This window comes from Accipiter gentilis, chromosome 19 (genome assembly GCF_929443795.1).
Source record: "Accipiter gentilis chromosome 19, bAccGen1.1, whole genome shotgun sequence".
Lineage (NCBI taxonomy): Eukaryota > Metazoa > Chordata > Aves > Accipitriformes > Accipitridae > Astur > Astur gentilis.
In genome coordinates, this window is record NC_064898.1 from 26,979,252 (window position 1) to 26,994,239 (window position 14,988).

General features: G+C 48.6%; 1 protein-coding gene across 1 annotated transcript in view; it reads right to left on the minus strand.

The window, feature by feature from the left end:
* The window catches only part of RNF169 (ring finger protein 169), a 28,505-nt gene extending 14,953 nt beyond the window's left edge, over positions 1–13,552 (minus strand). Inside the window, exons 1-2 of the mRNA XM_049823192.1 lie at positions 13,210–13,552; positions 910–986 (exon numbers count right to left, since the gene is read on the minus strand). Of these exons, the coding sequence (XP_049679149.1) occupies positions 910–986; positions 13,210–13,552 (420 nt within the window). The remainder of the gene's footprint in view (positions 1–909; positions 987–13,209) is intronic.
* Between the last annotated feature and the right edge of the window lie 1,436 nt (positions 13,553–14,988).

Below are 14,988 nucleotides of genomic sequence, written 5' to 3' on the forward strand. Positions count from 1 at the left end.
ATGCAAAGAAAATTCTTCAATGATGAAAAATCCCCTGTTCCTTTTCCCCAGCAGGTAAACTAATCAGCAAGAGGTTGGACCCATCTCAAAGCAAAACACCATCACAGAGATCAAGGCCCTGGGACAGTGATTAAATCTATTGACAGAGACACCAGCAGCAGGGCAGAGTCCATGTTTCAGCAGGACGGTGCGCAGGTCCAGGCAGAGCAAGGGATGACAGACGCAGGAGCTATGAGTGGCAGCGCGAATGTTTTAGCAAGTTATGGGCAACTCTCACGAGAGGGGTTGCAATGGAAATCATTATCCGCTCGGCTGCAGCAGTCATTGCTTTCACAGCAATTTTTCTCACTTAAAAAGCAGCCAATTTCCATAAATTACTAGCCACTGGAGACATTTCAATGATTTAGATTAGGAAAAAAATCCCTTTTTAAATGTAAAAAATATTTTCCCAAACTTTAACTCCAAAACAGCTGAAAAGCTTTTCTTCCCTTCTCAGTTTTTTGTCTTTAAATGACATTCTTTTTCTTGCCTAAAAATAGACAGAAAGCTCTAGTTTGGAATAGATTGTTTCTGAGAACGACATTACTGCAGGAGATGCCTTATGCTGCAAAAGCCTTTATACTGATGCTCTAATAAACCCTGTACAACTCAACAGTTGCTCGAGGTCCACCAAGGAAGGTACATTTCCATGTTCTGGAAGGCAGCCTAAGACAGCAAAATCTGGCTTCTACTTGCTCGATTACTGCCAACATTTTCCTGAACTGGCTGAACAGCATAAAGGGAATAAATGACCTTTGTTACAGAGCAGGAATAAAGAGCTCTTCAAGTTTCCTTATAGGTAGAATGGCATTCCTACAGGAAATCCAAGTTATTCTCGAAGAAAAACCGCAATTACACAGAATACCGTACCTTCCTTAGCTGGCTTTCATATTCTTCTCGGAGTTCCCCTGGTTTGCTTAATTTAATGGGTGCTCTGAATATGAAGTCTGGAAAGAGAAGGGAAAAAAAGGAAACACTTTTTAGTGTATGATGACTGGGGTTGTCCATTATTTCCCCAAAAGGGTAAGCTCTCCATGGACTGCACAAGAGGTTCTGCAGCATTTTTTCAAGCACGTATGCTTATATTATGACACTGCTATCAAAGCTCTTTTTAACATACAGAAACATTGGGAGGAGGATGGCCAAGTAATACCATTTTGCACTTCTATAGTTTATTTTGAGATTCTCAAGAGTTCTTGACAAGCAGTTAAACAATCAGGGGAGTATCAGGAGGATGTAAACACAGAGGTTAAGTAACAGCCCTGAGATGTCATAGGGAACCTGAGTCCTAGAAATAAAACCAGGCTTTAAGCATCTGCTCCAGCCAGACACCCAAGAAACACAGGCTGACAGCAGCAACACAACACCCTGAATTCACACCTGTGCCCTTCTGCCATTTAAATGAACACATCGAGAATGCTCTCTATTTTGTATATAAACAGTGGTTTTTACTCCTCCACATCCCTTTCCCCTTTGCAGCTGTTTGCAGTGCTGTCCCACCAGTCCAGAGCAAGCACAGCTTTTGTTCTGCTTGCAATACACTCCCTGAGGTCAGTATTTTGAAGCTGGGCAGGCGGGCTGCTCCGTCCGGCAGGAATTCCCCATCCTGCTCCTGCTTCCTCCCTTCCCCCTCGGGAATTCAGGAACCAAAAGCGTATTGGCACGGGGTTATAGTTTAACCTCCATCCCTAGAGTTCGTTACTCCCCAAATGACTCTCTTCTTTATGTTGGCCTCAAAGCTCCCTCCCGCTTCTGTGCAGCACAAGTCTGGGCAAGTTTCACTACAGTCAGAGGAGCCTGGATGGAAAAGGGAACAACCAGAATAAAACAACCACCCCTGAACAACCGTCCTGGCTCAGCCCTTATCAGTAGTCCAGCCAGGGTGCAGCGCAGCTCATCATCCCAATATGCTACGCTCAGGATGAAACGGGTACGAGCAAGGAGGAAAATTCAGTGGTATTTCCTTTTCCCAGCTTGCTAAAATTAAGGGATATAAACCAGCAGCTTCACCACATGTTTTATTTAGAAAGCAGTTTTATTCCTCAAACACATTGGCCTGAAATAAAAAGTTCATGGTGGGGTATGTAAATCAAACACCCAGCAATCCTCCGGTTCACGGCCACGTGTGCCTCCTCCTCCCTGGGGACAGGTCACAGTCCTGGTGCTGAAACATGCCATTTAAAGACTACTAAATCCTGTTTTCACCTGTCCTGCCTTCTACCAGTTTGCTTTTAAAGTTCTTAGAGGACAGCTCCATAACTTCACTCCCACCTCACTGGTTGAGAGTGAGTGCAAACTCTGGAGCTTCCTGCTCAAGTAGCTCTGGAGAGGGAATGCTGCCAATGCCAGAGCTGAACAAATCACCGAGTATTTCTTTAATACTTGCTTTAAAAGGGGGGGGGGTGGGAAAATCTCTGGTAATTAAACATCAAGCATAAAGATTATGAGGCTTTTTTTTTTTTAAAGAAAAAGCTGCTATTCCCTCTTACTCACATGCCTGTGCGAGCTAGGCTTGTTTTTAAAGGAAAACATCCAAACTGTCCCAACATGTGTGATAAAAATCCCAAGCGGTGGCAATGCTGGGGAGGCCAGGCTGCATTCCTCACTCCTGCTTCTGCGCCTGCAACCGGCTGCGCTGGAAACCGGCTTCTCAAAATGTTTTTTCAATTGTGTCCTTGAGCAGTTCCAGTTCTTTGTGAATTTTATCAAGCTGAACTTCCACACAGACAGTCCCAAGAGCACCAGCAATCTGTAACGCCCCTATAGCAAACTTCAGTTACTTCTGAATGTTTAAGGCTTGTCTCAGACCTTACCTTCATAGCTAAAAAGGTGTATTTTTTTTCCTCCAGGGTAATAAAAGCATATGAGCTAACCCGAGGGAAACATGCAGCAGTAAAGACAAGCCACATCAACTGTTTCATTGCTTACATGGGTTCAGCAAGACAGAGATTTTGAATAATGGAACAACATTTATCTATAAAGTTGTGCTGGTTTAGCTGAAGTGGACCAACACTAGGTGGAAGCAATTTTATCTATAGTGTCTTTATGTACCACTTGTATATTTTACACATGGGTCAAAAGAGACGAGACCCCAAATTTCTAACTCTGTGTAGAAGAGATGAAACCAAAAATGTATGCACAACTGTATATCTACGTTTAAAACACCCCCATGTAGTTTCTGGGGTAAAGCAATGCTGCATGGTGGCTGCCCCCAGCCAAGGATGCTTCTATCTGCACAGAACTGCTGCAAATCGAACCAGACTGGTCCTCGCACTAGGATGCAGGTGGGGAGGAAGGCAAAATGATCACATGTGTTTCTCCAGCACACCTCCCCATGCTAATTCTGGATGTTCAGGTCAGGACAAGGCTGCTCAGCTATTTCGATGTGTGCTACAACCTAGGAGAACAACAGAAACGGCTAAGATGATGGAAAATATGGCCTTTTACTTGATTTTGCAGCAAAGCTCCTGCTTGCTTTTCCTCTCAAGCGAGCTGTGGGTCAACAGAAACGGTTTCTAAATGAAGCTGACTTGGAAGGGCTGTTGGGAAGGTCAGCACTGGGATGCTCCTTCCAAGCAGGGTGATAGCACTGAAACAGTCACAGCGGCAGGATCTAACCTGGCATCCTGCTCTTTCATGCTGGCAGACAAGAGTTTCATCGCGTTGTGCTCAATCTTGGAAAAAACAATTGATTTCTGCACTATTTGAGAAGACAAAAGATTTTCTAATTATTTAACACTGGTTCTCTTTATGAGAGGCATTTGACTTGTAGCCTCAATCCCCTTGAATGACTCCATCCTTTCAACGTTAGCACAGAAGTGTGCATTACACACCATCACTGTTAATCCGCACTCCTGACCAGCAGATTTTATATTTACTGGCAAAAGATTCAGAAACATCCATCTGGTGAATTCAGCAACAGGGGTTGAAGAAAAATAAGTTGAACTCAATTCAGAAACCCTTCGGTTCCCTGTCTGTTGTTCAGAGGCTCCCGGGTTTTGTCAAACCGATGCCATCCGGCAAGTCAAAGCTCTGCCACCTGCAGCTGCGAATCCCCCTCACCTCCAGCTTCTACAGAAACTTTCAGCAGACTTTGTAGCTTCCTTCTCCCCTTCATCCCTGGCAGGTATAATCAAAACCTTGAGGTTTTCACTGGTTTTCCTTTTAACTTCCAGCAGTTAGTGTTTATACTTGGAGGTGAAGATGAGATCTTAATGTTTTCAAAACATACACCAAGAAGTTAGAAGTTTTCTGACTACAGAGAGGTTTGGGAACAGTTTTCCAACAAGAGTAGTTACCCTAGTTCTTTTAAAAGGATGTTAACTAAATTACATGAAGATACGCCAATGGCATACTGCATATATATATATTTCAGCATTGGTGGATCAGGGCATATTTGGAAACAACAAATTAAAACTCAGACCATTTCGGCCACAAATCTGCAACTTTCTTCTAAGTGGAAGAATCAGTAAGGTTGGAGCTGTAAGAAGACTTTGGGCTGTCACGTATCAGTAGGACAACACGTGGCATCGCCAGCCCCCTTCTCCTACCCTGCCACGGGCATCTGTGGTCACAGCAAACCAGAGACAGAAACTCAATCAAGCTAAGACCAATCTACTGAAAAAAATACAACCCTCCAAAGAAGTGTTTTCACCCCAAAGCAGCTCCTGTACCACAACAGGCTCCAGACCAGTTCTCACTCACAGCCAAATGGGACAAAAATAGATTTAATCTAGTTCTGAGCCTGGAGTTCCAGCTGAAGCAGGAGATGACACTAGAAAAATGTTAATGTGGTTGATAGCTATTAATATACTGTCATTTCTGCCTCACTTGCTACATCCTAAATAGGCTAGTACCAATAATTTCAATAATCTCCTTGAGACAAGTCTTCCCAACAGATTTTCATAGAATCATAGAATGGTTTGGGTTAGAAGGGATCTTTGAAGATCATCTAGTCCAACCCCACTGCCTTGGGCAAGGACATTTAGTGGTGGACTTGGCATTGTTAAGTGTATGGTTGGACTCGATGATCTTAAAGGTCTTTTCTAACCTAAATGATTCCATGATTCTATGATCTTCCACTAGATCAGGTTGCCAAGCCCCGTCCAACCTGACCTTGAACACTTTCAGTGATGGGGCACCCTCAACTTCTCTTGGCAACCTGCGCCAGTGTCTCACCACCCTCATCATAAAGAATTTCCTCCTTATGTCTAATCTAAACTTACCCTCTTTAAACTGAAAGCAGTTGCCCCTTGTCCTGTCACTACAGGCCATGGTAAAAAGGCTGCAATAAGGTCTCCCTGGAGCCCTCTCTTCTCCAGGCTGAACAACCCCAACTCTCTCAGCCTTTCCCCACAGGAAAGGTTCTCCATCCCGCTGTTCATTCTTGTGTCCCTCCTCTGGACCTGCTCCAACAGGTTCCTGTCTCTCCTGTGCTGAGGACCCCAGAGCTGGATGCAGGGTGGGGTCTCACCAGAGCGGAGTACAAAGGGAGAACTACCTAATTTTCCTTGATTTATGTTCCAAACAGAGCGACCCGGCTCCCCTAGCACTGATGCCAGGCATAGAAAGCATTGCTTTCCCCTACACCTCTTGTTCCGTTTCTTCATTTTCAAAAGCTTGGCTTAGGGACCTGGGAAAAGGCACACAAAGCCACCAAAAAGTGGATCTAGACATGCATTAAAAGCAAGACAGAAAACAATAAAGTCCATCAGTTAAAGGAAAGAGGGCAGAGAAATAACTGACACAGTGAAAGCTTAAGTATTCAGAAGAGCGATACTTTGGTGTTTACCAAAAATTAACTGTGATCAGGTACTTTAAGAAACAGAAGCGCAGAAACAAGAAGTAAATAAGATGGCACAAAAAGTGCAAAGGAAATGTATTTTGGAAGAACTCTCTTGAATACTGTTTCTCATCCGTATGAATGGTGTGACTTCCCTTGTTTTTATGGTCAGCTAACAATGAATGCAAGGCTGAGGGATTCACAAGATGCATGTACCATAAATAGGTCTTAGGATAGAATTTATAAAATTTGTGAGTTGCACGGTGGTATAAATAGATGAAATGCCATTTAAGCTAAAAGGAATGTACCAAGTTCAAGAATACAATAGACTGTAAATGGATAGACCCCTCCAGGGACGCAGCCGAGAACTGGTTGATGCCTCTGCATGGTGTGCTGAGAGCCAGTCTCGGCTAAGATGGGAGTTGTTCGAGCCATATTGGGTATAAATCCAAAAGATGTGTTCCTGCTGGTAGCAACCCCTGGGAAGAGGCTTTGAATAAAGGAAGATGGAAGATGGAGAGGCTGTCTGGGGATGCAAGAGGGAGAAGAGGTGGCTTTAGAAAGCTGGTGAAATCCCCCTTGGTAAGTTCTGAACTGTTTGTGGTTGTCTTCGAGGCTTCCTGGAGCAAAGGGGTTTTCTTTAAGGTCATGGAGAAGTAGGGGAACGAGAGGGGAAGCAGCTACTTGAAAACTGTAAATCAGCAGGCTTAGTTTCAATATGCGAACGGGTACTACAACCAATTGTTAGTTCATTAGCAAGTATCTGGGAAGTAACAGGCAGACAACGAACTAACACCAATTCTGTAAGAACAACTTGCATTAATTCAATCCAATCTCCTTCTTTGATGGGATAATTAGGGGATGAGAGGGAAACAAGTAACAATATGACTTCATCTCTTGGGCATGAGAGGGTATTTTACCTGCTGTAGAGACCAAGATGTCCACAATTTTTCTTTACAGAGCGAGTTAAGGACTAGCAGGATGCGCTGTGTTAGGGGTCACCCACGTACTTTTGAGCAGCCCATGCAGGAACTGCCTCCTGCACTGTCCAAAACTTGCTCTGGACAGAAATGGATAAAGAAATAAAGCAAGAAAATACAACAGTAGGAGCTACTGCAAAGGAACTCAAAATCCTGCCCTTATGCCTCTGTGGAGAAAGGAGAAGAGCTGGCTGGGGAGGTAGGAGTGTGGTGTGAAGGCATCGAAGGGAAGAAGCTCAAGAGTCCTAGATGGGGAAGCTATCAGGAGTGGGAGCGGGGCAAGGAGCGACAGCTCTTAAACTCATGAAGACGGGTTAAGAAATTTTGCTAGACACGGTTTAGTGCCAACACCCTTGGGGCTCATGGAGACCACTTCAGCTCAGGCGCAGCATTGCACAACCACTAAAGCTCGTGTGCTCTCCTGGAGCTGCCAGACACACATGCAACCCTGCAGAGCTGCCAGGCTGGGTACAGCAGGGCTGGTCCCGAGACGGAGCTGAAATTTCAGCAGACGCAGGCTCATTCCATGGGGTTTCCTTGCATGCCGATTCCCAGATCACCCTCTAGTTCCTGTATTATCTGGATATATCCCTGTTTTGCAGAATAACCCCGACCTCAGCACCCTGAGTAACAGTACGCCAAACCTGTTTTGTCTTTTTCATTTAGAAGCACATAAAAAAGAACATTATTAGATGCACAGTGAGAAAAAAAAGCTAGTCTAGGTATAACCACTATTCAGATCGATGCACATCTAGCTGAAAAATTATTTTCTAAGAGTTAATGATCCACTGCCATGCCAAGACAGCCTCTCACATTGGCTGCTGGGGCTAGTGCTGGGTCTGGTCCTAATCACTCTCTTCATTAACAGCTTGAATGATAGATTAAAAATAATTTAAGTATTGTGGATGACTGGAGAGAGTACAGCGAGGGAGGAGACGGAGGTGCAAGCACTCTGAGAGTCTCATGGCACAGTTGTTACCGTCCCTGCAGAGACACCCCTACCTTATTTCTTTTCCTGGGCAATCTTAAATTTAACCCATCCCCTTCAAACAGCCACACAACACCAATGCTGTGACAAGGAGGAAAAAAGAGGTGGTGCCAACTTTAATCAGCTGGACATGGGGAGTAAATCACTGCTTTTCACATAGCAGGGAAAGGCTTCATCGGGATTGCTGTTTCTAAACTCTTAGCACTGTGGTCTTGAGACAAAAAACTGCTGACAGACTACAGAACAGAAATGACAGGAAATTAAGGAATCACCAGGAAATGCTCAAGAACTAGACTGGTCTGGTCCAGTGGGGAAAGAGGGAAACCACAGCCAAAAAAAGACTTGGAGGAAGGAGGGGGAAGTCATGTTAGAAGTCTGGCAAAAACACCCTACCCCTCGTATAAAAGCATCAGTTATTAATTGTTCTGCATAGCTACCGGGCAGAAGAGAAACAAAAGAAATCAGCTGCATTTATAACAAAGGAGATTTTGATTAGATATTAGGCAAAATTTTTCAAGTGTTCAGAGGCTGAAACAAAGGTGGCCATGGGATTCCCTTCTGCCACCTCTGTATGAATGGATGACTCAGATGTCTATGAGGAATGGTTTAGGTACGCTCAATCCTGCCTTGGTGTACAGGAGCAGACTTCCCCTGTCCCTTCCAAAAGCAGTCATTTTATTCTCTCCCTCCCAGACCACTTTCATGTTAGGAGTTTAAAGCTCTTGACCAGCTTAACAAGCCCTCTCCTTGCAAAATTGAATTTCTGTTTCCCAGTTCATGGGGAAACACTTGTCCTTCAGCAATTTTCCAAGCTCCCTGAAGTCATCTATAATCTGGGACAGTAACGTCAGGATTGATGGGCAAAAATCTATCAATGCGGGTATCTGATACTGAAGGTGGGCCTTGTGCCTGCTGCCTGAGAAGATACAGCCACAACCTCATCTGCTTGTCCTTTTTCACAAGACCCTTTTCTTTTGTCTTGATTCATAGGGTATTCCATCTTCCTTGGGAGAAATATGAAGGTACTTATTTTCTTGCAAAGCAGGCTGAGCACCTCGCCGTGAACATGTTATGTTCTTTCTTCTTCTTGGCTAGCTGAATCCTCAAACACATACCCACAGTCTCCAAGCCTCCCATCTGCTGCACCTCTCTGCCTTCCAAGTCTTTCACCAGGCAACAGTTTTAATATAAGAAACCTTACTTAGCAAAGTATTACAGCCACTACTGCATCTTTAGCTCAAAATCTGGTTTTATAGTAGCATCTAGGGTGCCTTTCCAGCTGCTATATGGTGCTTCGAGATGCCCACCTGGGACCTACGGGCCACCCAGACCCTTCTGGAGCAGCAGCTGGAGGGCCAGGCTGAAGGCAGCAGGGCAGCTCGAAGGGCATCTGGTGCCCAGGAGCAGGCAAGCAAACGCAGCCCACGCTAAGACATAACACAGGCAGCAAGTACGCATTGTCTCTGCTTACTTCTACCTGGTTTTGTTTGACAAGTGTCATGACAAGGACTTTTTCTTCATAAGTATTTGTATAGCACCTAATGCAGAATCCCCAGTCTCAGCCAAGGTCTGAGAGCTCCTTAAGCCCACTATTATGTACGAATACCAAAGTCAATGACAAAAATTGAGACTTGAAACTGTGATTAATTAGCCAATTTAAGCTGGAATAATCAAGGTATGTCAAGAGGTCATACCAAACAGTTTTTAAGAATTTGCAGATTTTAAGTTATTTAACTGAATACATCAGCTTATTCAGTGTTTGATAACAGAATCACAGAATAGCTGAGGTTTGCAAAGACCTCTGGGGACCAAACCCCTCTGCTCAAGCAGGGTCACCAGAAGTAGGCTGGCCAGGTCCATGTCCATCTCCAACGATGGAGACTCCACAACCTCCCTGGGCAACCTGTGCCAGTGCTTGGTCACCTGCACAGTGAAAGGTGTTTTTCTTAGGGCAAGTGAAACTTCTTGTGTCTCAGTTTGTGCCCACTGCCTCCTTTCGGTATATATAGGGGGGTTATAAAACAGATGGAGAGAGACTTTTTACCAGGGCCCGTAGTGACAGGACAAGGGGCAATGGTTTAAACTGAAAGATGGCAGGTTTAGACTGGACATAAGGAAGAAATGTTTTACAATGAGGGAGGCGAGACTAGCACAGGTTGCCCAGAGAGGTGGTTGATTCCCCATCCCTGGCAGTGTTCAAGGCCAGGCTGGATGGGGCTTGGAGCAACCTGGTCTAGTGAAGGTGTCCCTGCCCATGGCAGGGGGTTGGAACTAGATGGTCTTTAAGGTCGCTTCCAACCCAAACCGTTCTGTGATTCTAAGACCAGCTTCAGGAATCCCAGGCCCCTGGTACATGGGGGAAAGGCTGGAACAAGGAAGACCCACCCTTGCTGGAGGGAGGATCAGGTTAGGGAACATTTAAACAAACTAGACATACACAAGTCTGTGGGACCTAATGGGTTGCACCCAGGAGTGCTGAGGGAGCTGGCCAATGTCATTGTGAGGCCACTCTTGATTATCTTTGAAAGGTCATGGTGATCAGGAGAGGTTCTTCAGGCCTGGAAGAAAGCAAATGTCACTCCTCCCTTCAAAAAAGGCAAGGAGGAGGAATGACAGGGCCAGCTCCACCTTGATCCCTGGGAAGGTGATGGAGCAACTATTCCTGGAAACCACTTCTAGACAAGGACAAGGAGGTGTTTGGGAAGTAGTCAGCTTGGATTTATGAAAAAGATAGCATGCTTAACCAACGCAGTAGTCTTCCGTGATAAGATGACTGGCCCAGTGCATGAGTGGAGAGCAGTGGATGTTGTTTATCTTGACCAGTGAAGGGCCATGAAGACCATTAAGGGACTAGAGTATCTGACATATAAGAGGAGGCTGAGAGAGCTGGGACTGTTCAGCCTGGAGAAGAGAAGGCTTGGGGGGATCTTACCCATGTGTTTAAGTACCTGCTGGAAGACAGTAGAGAAGGGAGAGCCAGGCTCTTCTCAGCGGTGCCCAGTGACAGAATGAGAGGAAATGGGCACAAATTGAGATACAAGAAATTCCATTTAACATAGGAAATCTCCTTTTTACTGTCAGGGTGGTCAAGCACCAGTACAGGTTGCCCAGGGAGGCTACAGAGTCTCCAACCTTGGAGACAGTCAAAACCCAACTGGACACGGTCCTGGGCAACCTGCTCCTGCTGACCCTGCTTTGAGCAGGGGTTGGACTAGGCAGTCTGCAGAGGTCCCTGCCAACCTCAGCCGTTCTGTGGTTCTCCAATAAGCCTCACTAATGTTGAGATAAATGACATCCACTTCTCTCTCTCTGCACATCGTAGGTTACCACTCTTAATGGATAAACTACCTTTGATTTCCACGGCGTTAGCCCAACTTACAACCTAAGTGGCCAATTACCTTCACAGCTTTCAGTGTGACACAGCTGTCTGGTGCTGCTTAAGGACAAGCTTGACCCTAGGCTAGAAATGCAGCAGGAATGCCATTCAAGATTACAGCTCATTTTAGCTGATCTCATCGGCTGTTAACTCAACCGCTCTACAGCAGCGAGGTCTGCGGTATGAAATGTGACCAGAGTATGGCACAAGTAGGGGTTAGTCTAGCCCAATTTAGAGTGCCCATGACAAAGCCATACGAGGTGACACTCAGCTGCAGGTGTCTGTCTGCATTTGGGGGTCACATCCCACATTTCTCAGTGCTAAGACGTTCCACGATTCTCTCCAAGACACTTCCAGAACTTTAGGAAGTTCAGGTAGGCAGGAAATGACAACCAACAAGATGACCGCATGCCTTGCTGCAAAATATACACATCTCAGACAATTCAAGACAAGCAGAGAATTGAAACTACTTTTCCTTAAAAAAATACAGCCAATACTGCATAAGCATTCCTGCAGCATGGCTGGATATTCTAATTCAAGCTAGGTTGGACAAAGCTGAGTATATTTAAGCATGACTGACACAACTACCTTGGAGCAGAGATCGACTCAGGGAGTTTCAGTTGTCCCTCCTCCGGCTGGGCCAGGGAGGAGGAACTGCTCCCAGCCATTTGGCTCGGCTCCCTCCGGACAGCCCGTCTGTTCATTGATTCAGCAAATCCTTCTGCACGAAGGCTTCCCAATTCGCTTCCAGCAAAGGTTAGTGGGGTTAGTTCAAACCACCAATTTAAGCTGTTTAAGCTCATCCTGCCAATTTTTCCCGCAGCAAATTAGAGGGTGCTGACACAAGCATGAACCGGGAGACCAGTAACGTGCTCAAAAAGGAATGGTTAGGGCATGGCTGGATGGCTAAAAGGACATTTATCCATAGCTTAAAGCCTCGTCTGCTCTACAGGGCTCCCACCAGCATCGCTGCATCGGTGAAGCACTGGTGTAGGTGCAGCGGAGGCAGCCAATCTCTGCCAGCGCTGCCGCATCACCTCTCCGACCAACAGGCACCACGGTGCTGGCAGAAGATCCCGGCGCACCGGGAGTTTTGACAGCAGCAAGGTGGGCATCTTCTGCAGCGCCTCCTCGGCTCTCACCGGCAAAGAGCCACACCGCTGGCTCAAACGAGGATTTATTTTAAACAAAACACAGGGAGTGGTTTTCTAGAAGTTGAGGAAGGCTGGCGGCTTGAGAGATGGGGAGGAAACGCGTGACACAAAGCCATGAACTCAGAAACGATGGACTTTTTTTGATGTCAACAAGGGACCGGCACTTCCCACGGCGCAAAAGCTTTCCTCGCTCAGAAACCCGCCCAGCTTTTACCAGCCCTTCCGAGGGGTGGCACCATCGTAACCATTCACTTTTTGGGCAACGTTATTATAAAAATAACTGGCCGTTCGCCATTTCAGGGTTCAAGCAGACACGGGGCTGAGAACGGGGCGAGACGCTGCCGGCAGCCTGCTCCCACCCGGCCTTCGCGCCTCCCATCTCGCTGATGCTCTCTGAAGGGGGGGCACCGTCCTGCTGCCCCCCTCCCACCCCATACCTCTTCCCATCGCTGATGCTGTTGGCAAGGGGAGCCTGATGTTGATCCAGGCATGGCATGGGGGGGAAACGTGTGTGTGTGTGTGTGTGTCCGGGCTACCCGTCCTGCCACTGCAAAGGAAGGTGGGCTTAGCCCCGCAGGGACGGGCTGAGCCCCCACAAACTCATCGCACTCCCCCTCCTCCCCGTCTTGGCAGGCCGAGCCGGCCCCGCCCCCTCGGGGCTGAGCCCCCGCCGGCTCATCGCACCCTCCCGCGCGCTGGCTCCGCCCCCCTCGGCGCCGAGACCACCCCACCCCCCCCCCCCCCACTCCCGCGCGCGCCCCGCGCCCCCTCCCTCCTCCTCCTCCTCCTCCTCCTCCTTCCCCCCCCCCGCCTCCCCTCGCGCCGCCGGCGGCGGTTGGAACCGGAGGGGAGGGGGAGGGGCAGGCCCGCCGCCGCCGCCGCCGCCGCACCTTGGTCCGGCGGCCGCTGCTCCCCGCCTCCTCCGGCGGCCGTCGTCGCGGCGGGCTCGGGTCGGGCCTGCTGGCGGCGGGCCCAGGTGGAGAGGCGGCTGCGGCAGAGCGGGCAGCAGAGGCCCGGGCCCTGCAGGCAGCGTTGGAAGCAGGCGAGGCAAAGCGAGTGGCGGCAGGGCGGCGTCACCGCCTCTACCAGAGCCTGGCGGCATACCGGGCAATCCGCCACCGCTAACACCACCTCGTCCTCCTCAGCTGCCGCCGCCGCCCCGGTCCGCCCACGCCGCCGCCGCCCCCGTCGCGCCGGCACCGCGGCCCGGCCGCCGGGGCCCGCCGCCGCCATCTTCTCACACTTTGAAGGGACAGAACGTTGGGGCGCGCGCGGCCCCGCCCACAATCCACATAATTCATAAGGGGGCACGCCCCCTTCCCCCCCCCCCCCCCCACTCCGCGCTTGATATTCAGGAGCACCGCGCCCCGTCAGTACGCGCGGGCCCCGCCTCCGCGTTGGCCACGCCTCCTCATTGAATATTCATGACATCCGTCTATAAAAGGCGGGGGGCCGCTTCATCGTCACCTCAGTAGCCGTGAGGCGTCGGCTGCTGTGGTTGTCGAGTCTCTTCGCGGAGCCCGGTCCCGGTGTGAGGGGCTGCGTGGTGGGAGAGTGGCCCCATGAGGAGGGGCACTGGCCCTGAAGGAGGCCCGCGTCCCCTCCATCGCCCCGGGAAGGGCGTAGAGCGCGGTGGCTGCGTGCTCCTTCGGCGAACTGCTGTTCTCTAGGCTGTTGGGCTGCCATGGGGAAGATCCTCTGCGCTTGGCTGTGCGTGTGGGATCTCTTTTATTTCAGCCTTGCCGGATGCTTCGGTGAAGGGTGTAATCTGGGGTTGGTCCTGCTGGCCTGAGTTTTCACGGAGCTGCTTCAAATCCCTGTGGTTTCTCAGAGGTTTTAAGAGCCTCCCTCTGGGATGGGGCTCTGAGCAGCCCCAGAGCGTGTCTGTGGGGCAGGGCCCTCTGCCTGCCTCCAGCCGCTTCCAGCCTCCCCTTCAACCGTCTTCCAACAACATGCAGTCGTGGGTCTTTAAAAAGACACCACAAAATCCCTGTGTACTAACAATCCTTTTCTGTCTCGGTTTGCTGTTACTTGCAGGTTTTTTTTTTCCTTGTACCCACAGCACATGTTCCTTTTTGGACTCCTCAGTGCTTCTTTAGCACTGCTTGACCCGGACACCAACAGGCCAAGCAGTGGAGAACTCCCATTCAGCTTTCTGGCTGGCTGTAAACACCCAGGAGCTCCAGAGATCAGCAGGTTATAAATTGGCAAGAACACAGGGGCCGGTACCACACCAACCCTTTAGTTTAAGCCATTCTGGGTAATATCTGCTTGTAGGTATTCAGTCAGTGTTTTTGCTTGGTGGCTGCAGCACTCAGTTCCACAGCCACGGGGTTTGGAGGAACCCAAATCCCTGACATGCAGCCTTGGGCTAACCCCTTCTTCCCAGCCCCACACCTGTGTCTAAAAACCTTCAGGTCACCCCTAACCCATCAGTTTCTATTGCTGCGTGAAACAGGAACTTATAATTAATCTCAATTCTTCTGCTAAATAACACTCTGAGGAGGGGTAAAAGAGGTGGTGGGGCAGGTCCTACTCTTGCCTAATTTAGGGTGTGAGCTCCTGGGAGGTGAGGGGCAGGGAGGTTTAGGAAACCACATCATTGAAACGCTGCACTTTTACGCACGGAGCCCACGAAGCTCTGTTCCTTGTGGATTGTCCAGTATCTA